At 33.8% G+C, this 25425-nt stretch overlaps 3 protein-coding genes across 4 annotated transcripts; all 3 read left to right on the top strand.

The window, feature by feature from the left end:
- Positions 1-9022: 9022 nt before the first annotated feature.
- Positions 9023-11228, top strand: LOC121801635 (ribosome biogenesis protein NSA2 homolog). Its single transcript, XM_042201168.1, has 8 exons — positions 9023-9058; positions 9171-9290; positions 9392-9459; positions 9741-9918; positions 10427-10484; positions 10594-10829; positions 10909-10960; positions 11058-11228. The coding sequence occupies exons 1-8, from the start codon at positions 9056-9058 to the stop codon at positions 11123-11125; spliced, it is 783 nt and encodes a 260-aa protein (XP_042057102.1). The 5' UTR covers positions 9023-9055; the 3' UTR covers positions 11126-11228.
- Positions 11229-14694: 3466 nt separating this feature from the next.
- Positions 14695-20023, top strand: LOC121797704 (exocyst complex component EXO84B-like). The gene is made up of 7 exons (XM_042196380.1): positions 14695-15160; positions 16006-16103; positions 16542-17598; positions 18000-18515; positions 18692-18880; positions 18964-19100; positions 19552-20023. The coding sequence occupies exons 1-7, from the start codon at positions 14990-14992 to the stop codon at positions 19712-19714; spliced, it is 2331 nt and encodes a 776-aa protein (XP_042052314.1). The 5' UTR covers positions 14695-14989; the 3' UTR covers positions 19715-20023.
- Positions 20024-20911: 888 nt separating this feature from the next.
- Positions 20912-24755, top strand: LOC121799472 (glutamate receptor 2.7-like). 2 transcript variants are annotated; one of them, XM_042198858.1, is made up of 5 exons: positions 20913-21290; positions 21850-23189; positions 23258-23567; positions 23752-24155; positions 24234-24755. In XM_042198858.1, exons 1-5 carry the CDS (start codon positions 21032-21034, stop codon positions 24633-24635), a joined length of 2715 nt encoding a protein of 904 aa, XP_042054792.1. In that variant the 5' UTR covers positions 20913-21031; the 3' UTR covers positions 24636-24755. The 2 variants fall into 2 exon arrangements, with proteins under 2 accessions (XP_042054793.1, XP_042054792.1); XM_042198859.1 differs by lacking the exon at positions 24234-24755 and having other exon boundaries at positions 20912-21290; positions 23691-24027.
- Positions 24756-25425: the final 670 nt, after the last annotated feature.

The following is a 25425-nucleotide window of genomic DNA, read 5'->3' as shown; positions in this document are numbered from 1 at the left end:
AAAAAATTATTAACAAAGTTTTTTAAGTTTGAGTTATTATTATTATAATATTATTATTATCCGATACTTTATTCAAAATTGATTTCAGGTACACGGATACCTGACTCGAATATCCAATCCCGAATAACCAGGTTTCCAATTCTAATTTCAAATTTGATAATTTTTTTAAATATTAGCTACAAACTTTTTAAAATACAAACATGTAATTTAAATTTAATACAAACTTGAAGTACTAATACTTAAAAGAAAATGACTAAATTTTTAAAAAGTAACTCTAATATTTAATTACTTAAATTTTTAAACCCTATGACTATGACTATGAGTAGTTAGAAATCTATACATATATAAAAGTTGAGTTTTGGGACACTTTTTAAAATATTTATAAATTATGGGTATCAATTTGAATATTTATAAGAGTGCATAATCAATGTATCACAACATTCATATTCCACAATTAATATTACGTGTCATTATAGCTTTGACCACTAATTAATTTTTTCAATTTAATATTCAGTTTTCTAATGTATTTATCACATTTAAAGGGGACGTTTATAAGTTTTGTATTTGGAAGGTAAAAAGCATTTTTCATAATAAATGGAGGAAGTGAAAAGTTATGGAGAGGCATCTATATTTTACTATAAATATGTTGTTTGCTAGATTTTAATCATCATATTCCTATCGTTTTTCATAATATTCTTTGTTGAACTTTTGCATAAATTTGAATTGATTTTAAGTATTTTTCTTACTCTTTGTCAATATTGTTTTCTATATGATGATTTTTTTCCATTTGTTTAACATGAAATTAGTTGAATGCTTTGCATAAATTTTTATTGATTTTAGGAATTTTTCTTACTCTTCTTCAATATTGCTTTAACATGAAATCAGTTTTTTATATGAGGATTTTTTTTTCGTTTGTGTATTAATATGTTTGTTTTGCACCATCCCAATTCACCCATTTTTTCAATTTTTTGTGATTGGAGAATTGTTTTTTTTCTTTTGTTTTATTAATATGATTTTTGCTATTCTAAATTCACAATCATTTAATTTCCTATGACTTTATGCACTCTTTTTTTAATAATGTATTTGATGTTGCTGATAATTTTGATCTTATATATCTTTAAATCTACTAATTTTGAGGATTTAGATTTTTTTAATATCTTTTAAACCTACTGATTTTAGTAGATTATATTTAATATAGTCTATGACTTTCTTTTTTCTATTTTCCTTGACAATAGTTAGAACTATTACTATGTTATATCTTACAAGTTGAAAGATTTTTATATATATAAGTTTTAACGGTGGGTTAGGGTGTAAAATATCATTGTATGTTATGTAATCTTTACTCATCTATTTCAGGAACAAAAATCACCCCTCCAACTCCAAGAAATGGTATACTAAAGAGTTGATGAAGCGAAAAAAAGTCTTAACACACTGCGCGAGGAAAAAAACAAGCGTCGATATAGGAAAAACAAAAATATAGCATAAAACATTTAGTTTATTATTAGTTTATATTTCTTTATTTAAATGTAGTGAGCTAAGGTTATATATTTTTAGCTTTAACAATATGCTTTGATATAAAATATTGTTATATTCTTATTTTTTTTTACAAAAATAATTTGTGATTTATTTTGACTATTTTAACATTTATCACTAATTTAAGTTTGACGTGTTAATTTCAACTTTAGATTCATTGATTTTGTATTCTTAACTTGAAGTTCGCTTGGAATTTTTACTAATTAACTATTTTTTATACTAAAAGAGTTTACGAAATAAGGTAATTTTAAAGTAAATAACCAATTTTCATGTTTAGCGTTTAATTGTGTTCATTTGTGTCATTATTTTCATTTTTACATATTGTATGATATTTTTGGAACTCTCATGATCCATTTAATTTCTTTTGTAATGCAGGAATATTATAATAACATATCATTGAATATTTCAATATGTATAAAATAAAACTTAGGAGCTCAACAAGTATATTTTTTATATCTTCGTATTGTGTTTCACTATTGAACTAAATATGCTCGGAGCGTATGTTAATTTTGTTAACATAATTTAAATATAATTATTTAAAATATATATTTATTTATATATGATAGAGTCGTCTTTTGAGGCTATATTATAGGGATATTTTATTTTTTAAAAATAACAATTTATATATGCAATATTGGAAGCAATTTTTAGGCCTAGATATAAGAGACATGTATTATTTGATCATAATCGATGCTAAATTGCTAAACAACCAACAATTCTCCATCATTAATGTTAATGGAGATTTCGTACACTTTTTGAATGGTCACTATTAATCTTGATCAATATAAAAATTAGAGGATTGCCTGTAGTTTTGTAATTAGAGATTTCAACATAGAGATTTGTACTCTTAAGTTTCCTTAGTTACATTTAATGTTAAATATGAAACACATTAGTTATAACAAAACACTATAATTAAGAAATTCTAATTTGATTTAGTTTCAATTCTCCATCATTAATGTTAATGGAGATTTCGTACACTTTTTGAATGGTCACTATTAATCTTGATCAATATAAAAATTAGAGGATTGCCTGTAGTTTTGTAATTAGAGATTTCAACATAGAGATTTGTACTCTTATGTTTCCTTAGTTACATTTAATGTTAAATATGAAACAAATTAGTTATAACAAAACACTATAATTAAGAAATTCAAATTTGATTTAGTTTTTTATTTTTTAAACAATACACTATTATTCATGTTTGACAATTTTTTATTATTTATAAATTAGTTGTGATTCACTTAAAAATTAGTAAAGATTGTTATTTAAATTAATTATTTGTTTGGTTTAATATTATAAATAACAACTATACTAATGTTAAATTATGTATAATTCAAAAGTAATAAAACATCTAATATAATAAGTTATTTGAGCCTTCGTATAGTATTCCATTCCTTGCACCCGTGAAACACAATTATTTGATTAGATAGAATACAAGTCTAGCTTCAACAAAACACTACTTCGACTCCAGTAAATAATATCATTGGGTGAATCGATGCTTGATTCAGGTAAAAAAACATCTACTATCAATAAGGATTATCACGTAGGCCGACCCAGTGTAAGATATCGAATACATATCTAAAACCCTCAAAATTGAATAAGTGATCAACAAAGTAAAATTGAACTGGGACGGAGTGAGAATTTTATTGCTATTTGACTCATTTGTTGGTCATGATGAGTATATTTTAAAGTTAAGGGTTTATGATTTAGGTTTCAAGGTTTGGGTTTTTATTGTATAGGGTCACTATATTGCAATGAAATGAGACTCGATTAGGAGCCAGTGCAATCTTAAATTATAGCTTTTGATAAACAATATCTTAAATCGCATTAGGAGAAGTGGTAATTATACATTCTTTAGGTTTTTATTTTTATTTTGTGTGATGTAAATTTGCTTTATTTTTTAGTCTCACGGTTATTATATGCAACAATTAGGTGGGCCGAAAAACAACATATACTGTCTGTGGTGGTTTTGTAGCATTCTTGGTTGTCATAAAAAAGGTTTTAGAATTGATAAGGATTTTAGTTTTCAAGGATGAGGTTGAAAGTTCTATCTATAATTTAATGTTTGAATATTATGTTTTAATATTGATTTGTAAATATTTTTAACTTCATATAACTTAAAATTTTATTACTCATTTTTTTCATTGCTATTATATGCTATGATCATTTGTTTATAATTTTTGAATAATAATATTGTTTATAATTTTGTTTCAATTATATAGAAACTAACAATCAATGTTTTGGAAATATCTTAGTCTCAATTATATAAAAACTAACTATCAATGTTTTGGAAATATCTTAGTCTCAATTATATAAAAACTAACTATCAATGTTTTGGAAATATCTTAGTCCGTGCATAGCACGGGTATAAAAGGTGAGTTTTTGGCATAGTTTTGAATATTTATAAATTTTAGGTATCATTGCAATTACTTATATTATCTAATATAAGTGTAAATGATATGACTATCTAAATATTCTAACCGTTTTTCATTAAACGCTTGGCTAAGATATTGAGGCCATGCTGATTAGTTAATACTAATTAATTATGAGAATGAATACTACTAAACGCTTGGCTAAGATATTGAGGCCATGCTAATTAGTTAATACTAATTAATTATGAGAATGAATACTACAACACCATAGCTAATTAATTGTGAGAAAGAATACTAATTATGTGTACTAATATTTGTGTATGACGACCGTTTCATTGTTGAGGCCATGATATGTCAATAACTATATACTCCTACGTTTCATATTATTGTAAATGTAAATGAATTCACGTGATTAAGATTTCTTATTGTGATCAAATTAATTCCAAAATGATTAAATTAATATGCAATTGATTATCAAATTAACCTCCATGTCTTAATTTTATAATTTATCATGTTTTAATTTTATGATCTCTCATGTCCTTTTTTTTGCCTATAAAAAGCATTGAGTTGTGAATGAATTACACACCAACAAAAGCACTTTTTATTCTCTTTCAAGCTATCAACATTTTATTGTACATTTTAGGACCATTGTGTTGTTCAATCTTTGGAGCCCCATCAAGTTCATCGGTGCCTAGCGGATTTAAGATGCAATATACGTTAGGAGGAAGTCGTTTCATCTTCGAGGATAATATGTCAATCTGAGAGCACTAATCGTGATGTAATTTGTCTTGCGGAAATAGGGTTTTTCTCGACTAAACTTAATAGTTCTGTTTATTTTATAATTTTTATTGTAATTTCCATTTCATTCATTTTTTTGTCTTTGATAGCAATAGTTAGAGTACCGCGTGTATATATGGTTTAAGAATTTTATCCCAATATTTCTTACTATAATTCTTGGAGAGGTAGGAACTGTAACATCCTTAACTCGAAATATGCATAATATTTATCTTCATATTTACACAATTTTTTATTTTTGTGTATTTATATTGTCACTAGCGCTATAATTATATTAAGTGGTGTCACAAAAATATATTTGATCACTTATGATGAATTAATAAATTCATGTATTTATAAGTATATATGTATATTTGCAATGAGATAATTAAACCTAGCAAAATCAAGTCGATCAAACTTTTAGTTGTTCAAACAAAATAAAATAGTCTGCTACCAGATTTTGGTTTACTAATAATACTTTGAAATTAGGATTTAGCACTTAATTGTTTTGAAATACAACTAATTTTATGTGAAGAATCTAATTATCTTATCTATAGGTGAGCATGCTGAGTAAAATAAATATATTACATATATTTTTACAAAAAGAAAATTTGCAGTATTGAGAATTGTAAAGTTGCATAAAAAACACAGTATAGATGTTTCATGTTTCAATAAGCCACGTTTAAGAAAGATAAATGCTCCAACATTTAAAAAGTCATAATGTAATAATGTCAATTCAACCCTTTAATATAATGTTATTATTCGAATTTTTTTATGGTCATAATTTTGACATTTTGAATATTATGAGTTATCGATTCATTATTTTGTTAAAAGTATGATTTACATTTTTTTTGTAATTATATGAAGGATTGTTTTAAACATATTTTTCAAAACTGTCAACGCTTGATATATTCTCTTCATCTTTGTCCAAATAATTGTGTTTGTCTTGATTCCATTTTGAATATGTTTAATTTTATGTCTTTAGGTGTAAAATGAATTGAGGAGTATCTAATTATTAAATTGTTATTATATATTATATTTTTAAATCTTATATAGTTATATTGTTTCTCATTTTAGTTAACCAATTAATTTAAAATTATATGATGAAAAAATATCCGTCGTGCATCGCACGTGGGTTAACACTAGTTAGAATATAAAGCAGAGAGTTGGGTACTTGCGTTTGTAAATAATTAAGAATATCCACCTTCGCAAATTAGAATTAATACAGTTGTGTAAGTCTTTAATATTTAATTATTAGAAAATTAGAATAATTACATTATTTATTAATTTGAAAAAAAAATCGAATTAGATGCCTGAAAATCCAAAATTCTCATACCCAATCCCAATTCGAAACCCAAAAAATCAAGTTTTGGGTATCCAATTACCCGACTTTTTCGGATTTGGTTATCAAGTATCCGATATTCATTTTGACAGGTCTACTACTGTTTATGATGAATATAAAAATCAGTTTAAATAATTTTTTTAATAGAATCTTGTAAACATCTCCGAAATTTCCAGATATTTAACCTCATTTAATTCAATAAATATCAGACATACATGTTTTTGATTCAAAGATCTTCTGAAGCTCGTCGATGGATTGAGGCTCCTCCCAAAGGAAAAAGACCAGTGACTACAAAAAAACACGCCAATTACCAAGGTGTTTATCGTCCATACAAGATCCATGAGCATTTACCAAGGGATTTGAGGTTAGTAATATTTCCGACATCATTCCCGACTCATTTATGACAGAGTTGGCAATTTATTTTATCAATCGGAGGATGCCACGGGTAAAGTTATTATTTTTTTAATAATTATTACGTACTACTCCACCTGTCACAAAAAACAATCTCATTTTGTAATTTTCGGATTTTTAAAAAAATAGTCTCATTTCTTTAAATATATTATTTTTCACTTATACTTTTCTCACTTTATCTCGTCTCTCTCATATTTTATCTACTTTTTCTCTCTATATCTCTTACTTGACCTACTTTTTCTCATCTTTTTTTTTATTTTACCAATTTTCTAATTAAAATCCATGTTGTCCACAAATAAGATTATTTTTGTAGACGGGTGAAGTAATTAATTATATTAACTCTTATTTTAATATTAGTATTTATGAAGGATCGCAATTTGTTGAACAACTTTCCAAATATTATTTAAAAGTTTCACAGATTACAATTAATAAATATAGGAGTATCAAATCTTCATATACGAATTTCATTGTTCTCAATAATTTATGTATATGATTTGAAAGCCAAAATACATTAACCTTGTTTCCCCCTCGGTTCCCTTTCCATTCCGATTTGATCCCTTTATAACACCCAACTTTCAAAAATAAATTTAAATGCGGAGTATTTCCTAACCCATCCTTGATCCTTTTCATATCAACATTCCCATATTTTTCTACAAAATTCCTAAATACCAACACGTATTCTAAAAAGATATGTATGACATTCAATTCTATATATATCTCTTATTTCCATATTAGTATTATTCTTTAATAGATTATAATTAATGAAGATAGAATCAAATCTTCATGTACAAATTTCATTATTAAAGATTACAATATCTTTGACTTTTTCTCTCAATAATTTGTGTATATTATTTGAAAGCCAAAATACATAAACCTAAACGCATATTCAATGTTTTTCGTTAATCTGTAATATATAACGAATAAACCTTTGGAAATTGAAGATAAAAAATATTTCCTTCAATAATAGGAGTATTTCCTAAATACTGGGAAAGGGCTCACAAAAACCAAGTTTACCCACTAATTCAGCCCAAAATACTCAAAATGAGCCCAAATATAAAGCGTATTATTTTCCACATCACTATCAAAAATTGGGAGAAGAAATTATATACCACCAACTAATTCCAAAAAAAAAATTACTCCCCCTTTCCCAAAAAAAATTGAGTCAATTAATTATGTGCACTCGTTTTGAAAAAATCGTAATAAATAGTTAAAGTGGATAAATAGTAAAGTAAATTTGAAAATAATATAGAGAAGATTCTTATCTACGTTATTTACAATAGTCTGCCGAGAGAATACAAAGATATCAAACGAGAATACAAAGATATCAAACGTTCTTATGACGTCTAGGGACTATAACCCTAGCTTATACTTATATAAAATATAAGTCCCTTTATTTTTTATTCAGTCCATCATCAAATAGAAAATTTTATATGGTATCTACCCTTATTTCCATAACGAATAAATACACTTTTAGCCCAAACTTAATCTTTATTGGACACTTTAATTGGACAATCATACACATTAAATTAGACATATTGGAAGCTCAAATTTTGTAACAATCTCTCATGACACCAAATAAATGTGTAGGGAACGCTCAAATATGCTATGCATGATTTGCAAGCCAATGGAAACACCATAATTGAGTAGAATTATAATTTGTGCTACATGTGCATTTTGACAACTTAACCAAACAATGCAAAAGCTCTTCAAGATAAGCATATAATAGCAAGTGGAAGAGTTTAATACTGTATTTGGTTAAATTGAAGTAGTTTTACCAAAACAAACTCAACAACAGAAACTCCATACGGCTATGTATTATTGAGAGCCCTTCCTTCATCATAACATGAAATCCTGATTGATGGACTTTGTGCTAAAACCATTTCTCCACTAGCTTTGGATGCATTGATGTATCATCTTTTTGCTGAACAAAACCTCTAGCAATTATACGTGATCAAACACTACTAACAAATGCTACTTCAAGATCAGAAACCAGAAGCCTTGAGCCAGCCAGGAGACCAACATATTAGTCCATCATAAAAATTGATAACTCGCATTACTTAAACTTGCATCTAGTCAAACACAAGACATTAAGTATGGAATGGCACCATCCTATCGCATTCCACCCACCGCTGAAGCTCTTCAACACTCAAAAGAGTAATGATTCTTAATCAACACAATGAACCAAACTCTGCAACACCAAAGAAAATCAATATAGTACCAACTAATTTTAAATCATATTTTTCCTATCTGAAATAGTAACAAGATAAAACTAGTTCCATTTCAATAAAAAAAACTCAAACCTGGGATTCAACGGAGGGATCAGGTGATGCTGCCTTTCTGTTGTTATTTGCTTCCGTTGAGATTGCCGCGCCGCCGCCAAACCAAACACTCCGCCGTGGTAGGTGGTCACAGTTGCCTTTGCCAATGGGCCGAGCTTATAGGTTTGGTGAAAACAAGCTTTTTTCTGTACACTAAGCCCGAATTAGAGTTCGTAGTCTGGCCCTATTAACATAAAAAAGGCCCATTTAACAAAAATTGGCCTTTTTAAAACAGCTCTATAAATATGCGAATTTTTTCTTAATTTCTTTTCTACCAAAACTATCCAAAACCCTAGTTCTACCACACGATGGTTAGCATCTTCTCGCTCATTTCTCTGCAAATTTTTCGATTTTTAGTTGAAATTGATTTAATTTGCCATTGCTTAAGCTTAATTTTGAGCTGAAATTGGTTGATTTTGACAGCCTCAAGGAGATTACATCGAGCTGCACAGGAAGAGGAATGGCTACCGCCATGACCACTTCGAGCGCAAGCGCAAGAAGGAGGCTCGTGAAGTTCACAAGCGCTCTAAAATCGCGCAAAACGTTAGCATCTCTTTTCTTGCTTTCATATTTGTGTTGATTTAATTTAGTTTTGGAGAAATTTGAAATTTATTTTCGTTTGCTTTTTTTTGGTGAATGAACAGACATTGGGTATTAAGGGTAAGATGTTTGCAAAGAAGCGGTATGCTGAGAAAGCGCTATTGAAGAAAACGTAAGCTTTTTGGCAGTTTTATTAGTATGTTTTTATCTCCTCATATTGTTATTTTCCTCAATTTGGTATGATGAATTGATGATATAGTGAAATCAATAGGTTTGCATTGTGTTGCTGGTTTTGAATTTAGCATTCATTCTTTTCCTTTTGGTTCCCGTTTCTTTTTGTGTTTAAATAAAACCTAACTTTGATACCTTTAGATTTACATTCATTTATGCTAAATATGCATTCAGCATTTTGTGTTGTGATAATATGCACTCACTGTTTTTTGTATATTACAGGTTGGCTATGCACGAGGAGTCATCAACTAGGCGCAAGGTTGACGATAATGTCCGTGAAGGAGCTCTACCTGCATACCTTCTTGACCGTGATGAGACCACAAGAGCGAAGGTTCTTAGCAATACTGTCAAGCAAAAGCAGAAAGAGAAGGCAGGAAAATGGGATGTTCCTCTTCCAAAGGTAATTCACACAACTAGCTTTTTTTTTCTTTCTTTCTAGTTTACCTCTCTGATGGTAACTTTCGAGATGTCTTACAACATAATATGATATGACTGTAAATCTTATTCATTACATATTGACTAAAACACATATATGTATGTTGCTGTTGTTTTGTCTACCTGAGTATTCATAGAATTTATTCCATAATTTGATTCATCATTTTTATTATGAAACTGGCACCTCTTTACGGAACGATCACTGGGATGCAATGTAAAATGTGAGGTTTCTTCTTGACCACCCTTCATACCTCAGAAAAGTTGTCATAACCTATTTTTTGTGGATAAGAACTTTTTGGAAGCCAACTACGAAGACTATTTTTCAATAAATTTTTGTTTGGTACTTCTTGGTTATATATTCTAGTAGTTTTTTTTTAATCATTGATACATATTCCAACACTTCCTATCTTATGTTTCATTCATACTATAATTGAGCTATATTTGATGATCAACCTTATCTGCTGCCTTTGTAGGTTAGACCTGTTGCTGAAGATGAGATGTTTAGGGTAATCAGATCTGGTAAAAGGAAAAGTAAGTTTCCTTTTTGAGATGTCCTTTTTTTGTCATGCAGTTGGTATTCCTATATTATCCTAATGATAATTATGCTCATGGTATTTTGAACTTGGTTTATGTGTTGCAGCCAAGCAATGGAAGAGGATGATCACAAAGGCCACATTTGTAGGACCAAGTTTCACAAGGAAACCTCCGAAGTATGAGCGTTTCATTCGCCCATCTGGTCTACGTTTTACAAAAGCACATGTAACACACCCTGAACTAAAGTGCACTTTCAATTTGGAAATCATTGGTGTAAAGAAAAATCCAAATGGCCCCATGTATACTTCTCTTGGTGTTATGACTAGGGGAACCATTATCGAGGTAATCTTTCGTTTCAATAACTCGTATAACTCCTCATCTGCCAAACTTCATGTGAAATTGCTTTTCATCTATAATCTAGGTCAATTGTAGCGAACTTGGACTCGTCACGCCTGCTGGGAAAGTTGTGTGGGGTATGTCTGCTCACGTCACTATGCTATTGTTTTGTTTAAGTTTATTTAAAGCCAAGCTGGTATATGATTCTTACTCTTTGCTGTATGGTGGATGCAGGAAAATACGCCCAAGTTACCAATAATCCTGAAAACGATGGTTGCATCAATGCTGTTTTGCTTGTATAATGGGCATGTGTTTACCAATCTACATTCCTTGTTTGTTGCAGTTAGCTCGTTAAAATGATCAATATAACTTATAATAAGTATTACTTGAAGAGTTATTTACTCATTTTGTTGTTTTGAAAAAATAAAAATAAAATTTATGTTTCTATTTTGAATGAAATAGAAGAAATGGTCGAACTCTCGGGGAACATCCGAATGATACCGATTGTAATCTCTATCGACGACATGACATTCGTATTGTGAATCATGTTCCTCTCACAACATCGCTATTTTATAATTATTGTGAAATCATTCATGTTCCTTTGAGAACATCTAAACGGTGCTATTTTATAATTTCACCAATGCCAAATGATTAATAAATTAACATCTATTCGTTCCTTATTAATATGCATTTTCTAGTTTCATCTGTGCAATAAATCATAAAAATAAAATCCATTCATTTGAGACATCCAAACACTTTTTTATTTTCTAATTCTATCAATGCAATGATGAGGCATAGAATTCCCATTCATCAATTTCTTCGAGAACCAACGGTTAATGACTCAATTCTAACCGGCTTGCTTTCCTCTGAGCTAAAAAAATGGAAGAAAGTACATATGGGCCGTAAATAGAAAACTCAAGTTAGAGTAGAGAAATGGGCCCATGTAAAATGGCAGCCCATTAGCGGGAACCCAAATATCACTACTAAATCACACACACACACACACACACACAAAAGAGCTACTGAGAGAGAGAGAGAGAGAGAGAGAGAGAGGAAGAAATGTCGTCCAGCGCTGCGCAACCGTTTTGGAGAGCTACCGGAATGACCTACATAACCTACTCCAATCTCTGCGCCACTCTCGTCAGGCAGTGTTTGAAGGAGCCTTACAGATCCGAAGCTTTGTCCCGTGAGAAGGTCCATTTTAACGTTTCCAAATGGGTTGACGGCAAGCCTGAGAAACCAAGTATTTTTTATTCCCCTTTCAATTTTGTTTTTGGATTATTTTGTGATCTGTTTCTTTTTTTTCCCGATCAATTAGGTCTTTGGTTGTGTTTTTCGTTGACGATTGATTCGTCTCAGCTGTTTCGAGGCTATTAGGGTTGAATGTTTGGTTGTTATTGATTCATGCTTTGTATTTATTGGATTTTGATTTTGAGGTTTATGATTTCTGATTGAACTTTCTCAATTGGGATGTCTACAATAAGCTTGGGGTTTGTGTTTTACTGGACCTGAGTTTGAAGCGTAATGTACCTAAAATTTTTAGGATAAATGGTTGGCGATGGTTATTCCCTGTTGTTGAGAAGGGTTAGATAATAGGAATGCTACTCCTACTTGATAGGTGTCTCAAAAAATGGGGTGGGCATTTACTGCGCTGTTGATATTGTTTATATGCGATGTACTTTTCGAACTAAATGCTTTTCGATCATTTGTTTTGTCTTTGGCGGCTTTTAAGCTAGTGTTAAGAAGGACTTGTCCCCTGTTTACCTTCATTGTTCTCGAATCTCCTTTCCTAAGAAAACACTGTTTTTCTATAGTGATTTCATATTGGGCTACTAGTTGCAAATTGTGAAACTGTTTCTTGTTCATTTAGGAAGTTAGGATGACCATTTTTGGGACATATCCACTCTGACTGAGCGAGCTGTTTATTGGAACATCATTTATCGTTGTTGTTCCAGCTATTATCCGCTACACTTCTTCACCATCTCTGGCATCTTAGCTCAATTGGAGAGCCAGACATATATCTCAATTGTTTCTTAGCTAACTATCACTGTTAGTAATTTATAGAGTCACCTTAAAACTAGGCCTATAAGTCCCTGTTAAATTCAGAATAACCTGCTGTTTCCTTGAACATTAACCTTTTAAGCACTGTTTGTGTTGAGAAAATATATTGCTTCCATGTTCAATGTATTCTGTCACCTCAATTTCCAACGAAGGAGCAACTCACTAACAAATATTTAGGGGCTTACTTATTTTTGTGTAAGTTCCGCTTATTCCTGTAATCCTGTTAGAAAATAAATCATGGGATGAGGCCTAGCTTGAAACAAACATTTAGGTGCTTGCTTATTTTTGTCTAAGTTTCCTGGACTGTTTATCCAGCTATGGTGGATTTATCTTTCAGGACGGTAATGATCTCTGGATCACTGTGGTTTTAATGTTTTATGTAGGATCGCTGGTTTTGTAGATTAATACCACAATCTGATGTAAGACCAAATGAAGAGACATTTTTATACATTGTCATTAGATTAATTCCACAATCAGATATAAGACCAAATAAAGAGACATTTTATCCATTGTCATTAGATTAATTATTAATACCACAATCAGATGAAAGACGAATATGTGAACTTTAGAGTTTGTACCAGAATAGTGTGAACACAATATATTACAAGCGACTATGGTCTCTTAGATTGTACGTGAGAGATTTGGTTATCTTTTTAATCAGGTGTTTTTATCTTTGATGTAAGAAATTCTAATAAGGAGCTGTACATGTTATGCTATCTTGCTGCTTTTATAGCGCACACTACTATTTTTTTTTTCTCAATTACTATTTTCAACCAATAATAAGAAAAATGCACTATTTTCTGATTGGAGTTTTTCATTGCTTTTCAGCCATCCGCACCGACACTCCTGAATGAGGATGACACCAGCATAAAGCTAAGGTCCTTTTTCGTATTCGTTTTATTGTGATACAAACTATTCTGGTGTAGTAATTCCCTCACAAACTTCACCTGTCTTGTGAGCTGAGTCCTATCCAAATGGACTGATAATAATGTGAATGTTTTGACATCTTTTTGCTGTGCTATTGCCAATCATTTTGCCAGAGCTCTCATATTGAAAAGCACTAGTTTATTGCAATTATTGTTGGACAGATTGGTTGGCTTTCTCCACGGCCAGCTATTCCAGTTTGCTTTCAGTAATTTGTCTTGATTATCAATTATGTTTGTACACATCTTTCTTCAATAAAGTTTACTTTAAGAATGCACCAAAATGAATCTTCATACTGTCAAGACTGCTAAGGTAGAGTTTGGTAAAGGTGAAAATGACCAAACTTTTAAGTTAGTTTTATATTACGATGTTGAAGTTTTGTCCGATTATTTATCAAATGTATTTATTAAATTTATGACAAATCCAAAGTAAGTAGTAGTACATTATTTACCATAATGGCAAATCCAAAGTACTAGTGCATTATTTACCATATGTTTATTATATATTCATGTTGAACCCAAAGTACACTTTTGATAAAGAGGGAGCATAATTTTTCCCTTGATAATGTATTGAAATTTCAGCTCACTAATTTTAAAGACATTTTTAATGAAAGGGTTCACCAAAAATTTCCTATTTTCCATGTAAGTAAGATCATACAATTCGCAATATGACAATTATATATACCCGATAAAAATGTAGAAAAAATATCTAGGTATATAAAAGATTTAAATAAAGATGAATAGGATAAGCTACAATTATTTCATTTGTGGGGAGATACGTTATGTATCTTGAGAAAGTTTGAAATTGGGTATTAATTTATCACCAAAAATGGATCAATAATGATCCCAATTTTGATTAAAAAAAATATCGGTATTTTAATCCAAACAAAAGTAGGAGTGGTTTCTTTGGCAGTCCACCAAAACATTCCGTCAACCAAAACCAACTCAGCAAAACCTCCCGTTTTTATCTTTAATGGCTGATTCAATCCCTAATCTCATCTATACTGTATCCATCTCTTGATTTCTCACCAGTTTCGGATCGGAGCTGCCCTAGCTTAGTGTTTGGAGCAGCAGCTGCGGGATCTGAGCCGCCGAATTGCGGGTGAATCTGTTTTTGCTCAGCTTAGTTTACCCGATTGGTTTTGGTTCATTTAATTCGTTCCCGGGGAAGTCTATTTAGCAATGGCTTCGGCGAAATCGACTCGGTCAAGAGCGGCGCACACGGGAGCTTCAGTGAAGGGAAATGTCAAAGACGGAGTGGTGAAATTTGAGGAAAATTTGAAAGTTTTCAGGTCTGATAACTTCGATGCCGATGGCTTTGTGCAGTCCAGGTGTCATTCGCTCAGCGAAAAGGTATGTGAGGAATTTTTGCTGTGATTGGGGAAACGGAGAACTTCTGTTTTGGATTTTAATTTGGTTGGGGAAAAATGCGCGAAAGAATATATGATTGCAACTTGTTTGACAATAATTGGTTAATGATTAAGGAATACTTTTTCCTATTTATAGGTGTTTTTTCCCTTGATAAAATAGTATAGTAGTATAAGGATTAGTTTCACATTTCTCCGTGATGATCATAGAATAAGTTTTCTCAGATCATGTTCTTATAATCTGAAAATTTGGTATAGATAGCTCAATGAAGTTGGTACTATGAGAAACATAATATTCCACATTGATTTTTTCTTGCCTTTGTTTTGATGTAGAGAAACAAGTTGGGATTTAGCAAACATACCAACAAATAGGAATGATTTTATTCAATATTGTGTTTATGGGGGGTTGATGTTACAACTTTTGAGTTGTTGGCTCTTACTAAAAATAGGTATTGAGAACGAGCAATTGTGGTGGGCAGAGAAGAGAATCTGATTTCAGTAGAACCGTAAAAGAGAAAAGATCTGATGATTTGGAATGATGCATTCATTAATCACATTCACTGCATTATGCTTCGTATACCATTTTTATTTTATCGATTATATCTCCTTTGCATACCATATGAATTAAGTGAACATCCTCCCCACCTCACTTACTACCTCAGTCCATTTTATGTAAAGTGGCCTAAAGTAGCAAATCCAACTGGGAAATGTCTTATCATCTCCTCCAGTAGGAGGACATTTGAGGGGTGGGGGCGTGTTTTGAATTTGATTTTAGTCTTCATTAGGAAATGGGAGCTTGTGCTCAATATAACAGTTTGAACAATTTTGCAGGAAATTAGGCAATTATGCTCAAATCTTGTTGATCTGAAAAGAGCTTCTGCTGAAGAAATGCGCCGAAGTGTTTTCGCGAATTATACTGCTTTTATTCGGTGAGTTCTTTGTGGTTATGTCAGGGTTGTTGTAACAATGTCATCACTCTGCCCTTAGGCCCGCTATTGTATAGACTTCAACTGGAATGCAGAAAGGCATTCAAAGACCTAAGATGTGGAGCTACCTCTTTGTTTGAGTTGCATTTAGATATTATTATGCTACTGAAAATCAAAATGCTGTCCAAGTGCTCAATAGCTGCTGCGTGTTCATATTGACCAAATATCTGCCAACCTTCTCTTTAATGACCTGAACGATAGAGAACTCCTTGAGATCCTCTCCTCTATTCTTCTTAATTGGGACACTTTGCTATTATCATATGTTTTTGGCGTGCATCCAGCATATTTTACCGTAAACTAGATCTATTTAGTTATTACAGTCTGCTGTAATGCAACTTACTAATGGAATAGATTTCGTCTTACTTTCTATTAAAACTGCAGTACGTCCAAAGAGATATCAGACTTAGAGGGTGAACTTTCATCAATGAGAAACTTGCTGTCCACTCAGGCAACACTGATTCATAATCTAGCTGAGGGAGTTCATATTGAATCTTCATCTGACAATGTTCCTGAGGGTTCAGTGTCAACTGGTTTGTCCAACGACGAAGTAGGAGAACCTTCTGAGTTAGAGAAATGGTCAACAGAATTTCCTGATTTTCTTGATGTATTGTTAGCCGAAAGAAGGATTGACGAAGCTTTAGTCAGCCTTGATGAAGGTGAGCGTATTGTGGCTGAAGCAAAAGAAAAGAAAACTCTGTCTCCCTTCATGCTTTTGTCACTTCAGACTTCTATAACTGAACGCAGACAAAGGTTAGCTGATCAGCTTGCTGAAGCTGCCTGCCAACCTTCCACGCGGGGTTCTGAGCTTCGTGCATCAATATCTGCTCTTAAAAAGCTAGGTGATGGTCCACGTGCTCATAGTTTACTCCTTAATGCTCATTATCAGAGGTATCAATACAACATGCAAAGTCTCCGCCCATCAAACACATCTTATGGTGGAGCATATACAGCAGCTCTTTCACAGCTTGTATTCTCTGCCATTTCTCAAGCAGCAAGTGATTCCAAGGCTATTTTTGGCAAGGAAACAGCTTATACATCTGAGCTTGTCATGTGGGCAACAAAACAGACAGAAGCATATGCACTTCTAGTCAAAAGACATGCACTAGCTTCATCAGCAGCTGCTGGAGGATTGAGATCTGCTGCAGAATGCGTTCAAATAGCATTAGGGCACTGTTCCTTACTTGAAGCTCGTGGACTTGCTCTTTGTCCTGTTCTTATAAAGCTTTTCAGACACAGCGTTGAGCAAGCTCTGGATGCTAATTTGAAGCGAATTGAAGAGAGTACAGCTGCGTTAGCCGCTGCTGATGATTGGGAGCTCACATATCCTCCTGGCGCTGTGCGTTTGTCTGGAAGAACGACTATAGCTGTTTCTGGTAGCGCATTGGCACATCAGCACAAGCTTTCAAGTAGTGCTCATCGTTTCAATACAATGGTTCAGGTAAATTTTATTATGTTCTGAAGTTTGAGCAGAGTATGACGAATATCTTGTACTGATTCCTGATTCACAGGCTTGACTGAATAACATTTTCAAATTGTTACCTTTATCACCAGGAAATACATCACCCTCAAAAAAGTATTCCTAGGAACTGGCAGTTTATAAAACATCAGACGATCTTCTGTTGTGATAAACTTTTATCAGTATGATTTATTGACCATCGTTCCACTTTTTTTTTCTGATTTTTAAACTCTTAAGGGTGTGCTAACTACTTAACATACTATTTCTTATGCACTCAATACTTTTGCCAACACATTATCTACAATAGCTCTCTTCTGTAAGATATTCTTTGTAGATGGTGCTAACCTCGATCCTGATTATGGTGTTTATGGTTGCTTGTGCAGGACTTCTTTGAAGATGTAGGGCCCCTATTGAGCATGCAGTTAGGGACAAGAACGCTGGATGGCTTGTTCCAGGTTTTCAACTCTTATGTAAGTATGCTCATAAAAGCTCTACCCGCTTCAATGGATGAGGAGGCAGATTTTGAGGGTTCGGGAAATAAAATTGTTCGAATGGCTGAAACCGAAGTACAACAAATAGCATTGCTTGCCAATGCATCCTTACTTGCTGAGGAGCTTTTGCCTCGTGCAGCAATGAAGCTAGCCCCATTAAGTCAGGCTAATTACAAGGACGATGCTCGTAGAAGGCCCATGGACCGCCAAAATCGTAATCCTGAGCAAAGGGAATGGAGGAGGCGCCTTGTGAGTTCTGTTGATAGATTGAAAGATAGTTTCTGCCGCCAACATGCTCTAGACCTCATTTTCACGGAAGAAGGTGATAGCTATCTGACTGCGGAGACATACATAAGTATGAGTGGGAACGCTGATGAAATTGAGTGGTTCCCTACTCCAGTGTTTCAGGTATACTTATATATTTAATTTGATCAGTTGGCTTCCCTATCTCTATAAACTGTTTGCATATTGGTGTTAATTTTTGGACAAAATATGGTGTACAATCTATTGACATCCATCCTTCCATCGCTAAATTTTGAAAAGCTGTACATTCATTTATTGTATTCTATATTCTATGCTTCCAGGATCTTTATGCCAAGTTGAATAGAATGGCTAGTATAGCAGCAGATATGTTCGTAGGCCGGGAGAGATTTGCCACACTGTTGTTAATGAGGCTCACAGAGACTGTCATTTTATGGCTTTCAGAAGATCAAACATTTTGGGATGACATCGAGGAAGGATCTAGGCCATTGGGTGATCTTGGTCTACAACAGGTTTGGAAAACTGATATCCGCTCTGTGATTGCCCCTATTTTCCATTCCCCTTGTCTGTGTATTCATAATCTTAATTCTTGCAGTTCTATCTGGATATGAAATTTGTCATGTGTTTCGCCTCGCAAGGCCGCTACTTGTCCAGGAACTTGCACCGTGTAGTGAATGATATTATAAATAAAGCAATTGCTGCATTTTCTTCAACAGGCATGGATCCATATAGGTAATTTTCCATAATTAATTTTCCCATGTTCAGATTTCATTGAGCTTATTGTCATTATTTATATTGTTTGTTTGAAATAATTTAATGAACATCTCTGATAAATTGATAATGTCATGGATGGAAAAGAGACTGTCACTACAAAAAGCTGAACTAGAATTCCGTGGGATAAGCTTATAGAGATCTCCACAATAAATAATGGCATTTTTGCTGGGAGTATCCTTGCATATATCACCCTGGTTTCTTATTGATGAGTAAACATTAGTTTTGGGCTTACATGTCGGAGTGACGAATTGTTTGCTACATGACCAACAACCTAACTCCCGGCGACCCCAGCAAAAGAGATATACAGCTATCAGACAGATAAATAAAAATAATACTATTGGCTAATTCATCATTTACTTTGACGGATTGATTAATTATGAACTTGTGAGCGGTGTTTTTCCTTTTGCAGTGTACTTCCAGAAGATGACTGGTTCAATGAAGTTTGTCAAGACGCGATAGAGAAGCTGAGTGGTCAACCGAAGAACACCAACGTAGAGCGCGACCTCAACAGTCCAACCGCTTCTGTTTCAGCTCAATCTATCTCATCCATGAGATCTCATGGAAGTTCCTGAGGCAAAATTGTTACAGAATCTGTACATTAGACTGCAGACTCACGGTTTGTGACGGGTAAAATGCCTTTATAGTATTTGCTTGTTCCATATTTTTTTCTTTACCCCTTTTAATGGCCAAAGCAGTAGATTTGTAGCCATAAATATGATTTCTTGGAAGGCTAGAAATTCTTTATTGTTTCTCAGCAGAGGAGCATTTTGAGTGTGTATATGTTGATAAGGTGTTAGTACAGAACCTAAATTTGCATAGTTTGTTTGTGTTATATGTTACAAGCTTTTCTTGTAATGTTACCAATCCAAAATTTGCAAGAACTCTCTCTCTCTCTCTCTCTCTCGTGTTGAAATTGACACTTAAGCAACTAGCACTACTAGAACAAATGGTTGATTGGCCAGCAATCAACTTGAAAATGTCTTGTACTCCTATATAAGTAATTTTTATTTATATTGACTTCTAATGTGTTTTTGTTTATTTTTTATGAACTAGAAGATTAATTGCTTAAGTAACAATAGGATAAAGATATGTTGATAATAGCTATGTGGCGAAGGGCTAATGCATGCCTAAAACAATAACAAGAATATAAAATGGCAAATTCATGTTGACATTAACCATTATTCGCCGACTTCTGCTAAAATAATTCCAGTATTGAACTAATATTCCAGTTTAAGAATTTTCATGGAAATTACTTGTGGTTATATGCAAGAATAGGTCAAGAGATATCATCCAAACTCCAAAGTAACATAGGATATACGCTACTCCAGAGAAAAATTCTTATACTATAATTTGGTCGGTTAATACATGGACGATATAACATTTAAATATTTTACAATTACTATCTAATTAAATGTCAATCACAATTTGCTATATTAATAATATCTCTAATTTAATAAATAATTTGTTTTTTACTTGAAGAAAAAGGAGTAGGATGTTTGCTTATCCATAAAGCTTTCATCGTTTTAATGTACTTAGATAAGGAAATTAATAGTGGGGCACAAACTATATATCAACTTGAATAATGAATTTAATAGGGGGACAAACTATATATCGACTTGAATAATGAATTAATAGTGGGACACAAATATAGTTAGTAATACTAAAAGTATTTTGAAATGCACTCCAAGATAGTATTAGCCAATTAATGTCACAATAAAAAAATTATAACTATATTTAAAAGTCACCAAATTCATGCTGACTAAATCAAACACATATAATGCATACACACTAAATCCCCTTTCTAGACTTGAAGTAGTTCTATTATAAACATTCATGGTCTTTCAATATTACCAATCTTAGATTCTGCATAGTATTACTATTATACAATTATGCTGCTTATTTCAAGACTCACATTCTTGACTTTTCTTCTTCATCTTCTCTTTCATTTCACGAATGGATTCAACACCACTGCTGCTGCAAAGGCTGATGTGGGAATCATTCTTGATCTGCAGACACCTCTTGGAAAGATGTACAAAACTTGCATTTCTATGGCCATCGAAGATTTCTACTCCAAAAACACTTACAAAACGATGATCGTGCCTCATTTCAAAGACTCAAACAGTGATATCGTCTCTGCAGCTTCTACAGGTATGCATGTATCACTTCGATATCCTCTTTCAGGGAGTGTTTAGCAGTATAATGAAATTGAAATTGTTTGAATAAGAATTTCGTGGAGCATTTTATGTTTTGTGCAATAGTACTATTTGGTGAATAAAGTGGAGAAAGAATAAGCAGGTGATCTAATAAGCTGTAGAGAGTGGTATTTTTACTTTAAAGTGGTAATACATCCTAACAAGGAAATCGAGTCACTAATTTGACGAAACTCTGGAAGTATAAAGTTGTACTTATAATTTGAAACTAAAAGATATTGACTTCTAATTAATTGAATATATTTATTTATATTATGTTACTTTTGTGTGATTTTGAATTGTCTATGAGAGTGTGTATATATGTTGAATAGTATGTGTATAGAGTTTTTTTTAATTGTGCATAAATGTCACTATTGCATGTGTATAAGTATTGAGTGTTTATGAGGTGGAATTATTTTAAATTTCAGATGTTAATTTTAGCTATGAGATTCAAACTTTAAATTGATAGGATTTGGATGAAGAATTCAATTTTGGTAAGATTTGAAGTTTCGTTGCAGCTATAGATCTGCTGAAAAACAGTGAAGTAATAGCGATTTTTGGGCCACAAAGATCCATTCAAGCAGATTTTGTAATAGATATTGGTGACAAAGTGAATGTCCCAATAATCTCACCAGCAACCAGTCCATCTCTATCCCCTCATGAATCCCCTTTCTTCATCAGATCTTCATGGTCCTCTGCTTCTCAAGCCAAAGCAGTTGCCGCAATCGTCAACCACTTTGGTTGGAGGGAAGTCGTCTTAGTCTACGAAGACACCAACTACGGGAGTGGCCTCTTGCCATTTCTAGCAGAGGATTTGCTCGAGAGCAACGCTCTTGTCTCAAACATGACACTAATCTCCCCTTCCGCTGACAACGACGCCATTCTCGAAAGACTGTTCGAGCTGAAGAAGATGCAGACGAGGGTGTTTGTCGTCCACATGCTCCCACCTGTGGCGTCGCGTTTCTTCAAGATGGCACGGAGAGCCGGGATGATGGAGGAGGGGTACGCTTGGATCATCGCGGACGCGCTCACTAGCTTGTTGGACTCGGTGGATTCCGAGACTATTGAGGCCATGCAAGGCGTGGTTGGCGTGAAGGCCTGTTCCCCGCGGTCCAGTGAAGTTCACAACTTCACTGGGCGATGGAGGAAGAGGTTTCGTCAGGAGAATATGGAGCTTGAAACTTCAGAACTGAACGTTTTTGGTTTGTGGGCTTATGACACCATAGTTGCTCTAGCAGAATCCGTGGAGCGCGTAGGTGTGGATGCATCTCCGAGATTCAATAAAACGGGCGTTGGTAGAGGTAATTTGACAGATTTGGAAGCAATAGGGACTTCAAATAGTGGTCCAAAACTTGCTCATTTGCTCAAAAACTTCACCTCAAAAGGGTTGAGTGGGGATTTCATGATCAAGAATGGTGAATTGCAGCCTTCTGTGTTTGAGATCATGAATGTGATAGGCAATGGAGCAAACAGTGTGGGATTCTGGAAGAAAAATCATGGGATTTCCAAGAGACTGAAGAAGGGAGATGATAATGATGATCCGAAGCAGAGGCTAGGAGCTGTGGTGTGGCCGGGGCAGACGAGCGAGGCGCCACGAGGGTGGGGAGTGGCAGCTGCGAATGCGAGGAAGCTGAGGATCGGAGTGCCTACGAAATGCAGAACTAGCCAGCTTTTGGATGTTTCAATAGATGAAGAAACAGGCAAAGTTAATGCAAGTGGTTTCTGCATTGATGTGTTTGAAGAGGCCATGATATCACTGCCTTATCCAGTTCAATTTGAATACATAGCTTTCAAAAATGCTGATCAAAATAGCACTTTTTATAACTATGATAGCCTCATTCAACAACTAGCCCTCAAGGTAAATTCACAACTCTCATTTGGCTAATGAAATTTGAGCAACCCAATCCAATTAAATGTATCTTGCAGAAGCTTGATGGCGTGGTTGCAGACGTAACGATGTCAGCTAAGCGATCAAAGCAAGCAGACATCACCATTCCCTACATAGAATCTGGGATCTCAACAGTTGTGCCAATAAAGGAAAGCAAGGAGAGTAGTTGGGATTTCATGGAGCCTCTGTCAGGCCAGCTATGGCTCACAACCGGAGCATTCTTCGTCTTCACTGGCTTTGTTGTGTGGGTCCTCGAGCATCGCTTCAACGAAGAGTTCCAAGGCCCCCTTCATCAGCAAGTAGGGATGATCTTATGGTTTGCCTTCTCCACACTAACCTTCTCACAGAGTAAGTCCTAAACCCCTCTTTGTCTGTGCTATTGAAAATTAATCTATGAATAATACTAGTTCGCGTAGCACGTAAAGGGAGTTATTCATGTTCAACCAAGTTTTAATAATACGATTGTCACAGTTACAGAAGCACGGAGAACATGTAAAATTTGGAAGTGTGAATACTTTTTGATATATGGCAGAGGAGAAAGTGAAGAGCAACCTGTCAAGATTCGTGGTGATCGTATGGCTGTTTGCTGTGCTGGTTCTAACAGCGAGCTACACTGCAAACTTGACATCACTGCGGACAGTGAAGCAGCTAGATGACACCACAGACTTTCGGGACATAACAATGAAAGGAGAATCAGTTGGTTTCAAAGAAGGGTCATTTGTGAGGGCAGCATTGGATGCAACTCAACCAGACGAATCAAAGTTCAAAGTCCTCACCTCCTTTCAAGAGTATGATGAAGCACTCTCTTTAGGCACCACAAGAGGAGGAGTTGCTGCAATTGTTGATAACTTGCCTTCCATCAAGCTCTTCCTCAATGATTATTGCCACAAATACACCATGACTGGCTCAATCCATAGGAATTCTGGCTTTGGATTTGTAAGTTTTTTAAACTTAAGAGTACGTAAATACTAACTTTACTACTAATTTTGCATTAAAAATCGCATCGCATTGCAGCCGTTTCAGAAGAATTCTCCGCTGGCCCCGGATGTCTCAAGAGCAATCTTGGAGATGAAAGAGAATGGAAAAATGGATCAGATTTCAAGAAAATGGTTCGGTGGAGGAGGCTGCGGCTCAAGCAATGCGACAGCAGCCGACTCGAAAAGGCTAACAGTAAACAACTTCAAGGGGCTGTTCTTGATCACTGGGCTATCTTCATTCTCAGCTCTAGCCATATTCTTGTTCATATTTTTCTACAAGAATCGCCTTGTTTGGGGCTCTCACACCTCTCTCAAGCACAAACTTGCTCAACTTTTTGATCGTAGGGCCAAGCAATCAGAGAAGAGTAAGGCCATGAGCTGCATGTGTTGTGGAGAAGTCAAGTGGTCAACAATAGAGCTTGTGGTGACAAGACCCTAATTTACTATAACTACAATTTTAACTGTAGAGTTGATATTTTTTAATAATTTTGTTTGTGTAATTATTTTAATTGTATAATATGGTTTTGCATCAAATTTTCAAACAACATATGAGCAAGAATTGGTCAGAGCTTTCAGCAAAAAAAATTGCACCACGACTAAGTCGTCAGTTATTTTGATTTTAAAACAAGTTAAATTTTTTTTATTGACTTCTAAGGTCTCTTTGTTGTTTTTTTTATTAACTAGTAGTAGTAGTAGTAATTGCTTAAGGAACACTAACAATATGGAGAAGGGAAGCAATAACATCGTGGCCGTGGGATTGACGGGGCTGCTGAGCGTGCAGGTGCAGTGGCAGCTGGTCGTGATATCGGCGGCGATCGTGCTCGCCGCTCTCAAATACACCATCGTTGCTGCTCTGCTCGTCTTCATCCTCATCACGCTTCTCTGATTTTTATTTTTATTTGGTTTTGCACAGATTGTTTCGGATTGTGATGTATTTTAACGAAATGAATGAACTCTGGGATGAGATTTATCAGATTCTAACTTTTTCTTAAGAGAATACTGAGAAACTGTTGCAGTTTTTAGTTGGATTTAAATGATGCTCTTATATTTTTTCTGTTTTTGGATACGTAATGAATTTGAATTTAAAAGATAGTGAGCCCAAAAACTCAAACTAAGACCTCTGGCCTAAATCATTAGAGTGTCCATGATAGTTTGCTCAAGTACAAGATCAAGTCACAAATTCTTGTTTATAGCTATAAAAACTTGTCCACAACCATAAAAAACCTATC

The sequence above is a fragment of the Salvia splendens genome, chromosome 4 (genome assembly GCF_004379255.2).
Source record: "Salvia splendens isolate huo1 chromosome 4, SspV2, whole genome shotgun sequence".
Lineage (NCBI taxonomy): Eukaryota > Viridiplantae > Streptophyta > Magnoliopsida > Lamiales > Lamiaceae > Salvia > Salvia splendens.
This window is presented reverse-complemented; position numbering and strand designations above follow the sequence as displayed.

Coding starts and splice junctions, on each gene's coding strand:
- LOC121799472 (XM_042198858.1), top strand. CDS start 21,032: ATGCTGCTTATTTCAAGACTCACATTCTTGACTTTTCTTCTTCATCTT. Junction 23,568..23,751: donor CACACTAACCTTCTCACAGA/GTAAGTCCTAAA, acceptor GATATATGGCAG/AGGAGAAAGTGAAGAGCAAC. Junction 24,156..24,233: donor GGAATTCTGGCTTTGGATTT/GTAAGTTTTTTA, acceptor ATCGCATTGCAG/CCGTTTCAGAAGAATTCTCC.
- LOC121801635 (XM_042201168.1), top strand. Junction 9,919..10,426: donor GGGATGTTCCTCTTCCAAAG/GTAATTCACACA, acceptor CTGCCTTTGTAG/GTTAGACCTGTTGCTGAAGA. Junction 10,830..10,908: donor CTAGGGGAACCATTATCGAG/GTAATCTTTCGT, acceptor TCTATAATCTAG/GTCAATTGTAGCGAACTTGG.
- LOC121797704 (XM_042196380.1), top strand. CDS start 14,990: ATGGCTTCGGCGAAATCGACTCGGTCAAGAGCGGCGCACACGGGAGCT. Junction 16,104..16,541: donor AATTATACTGCTTTTATTCG/GTGAGTTCTTTG, acceptor TTAAAACTGCAG/TACGTCCAAAGAGATATCAG. Junction 18,881..18,963: donor GTGATCTTGGTCTACAACAG/GTTTGGAAAACT, acceptor TAATTCTTGCAG/TTCTATCTGGATATGAAATT.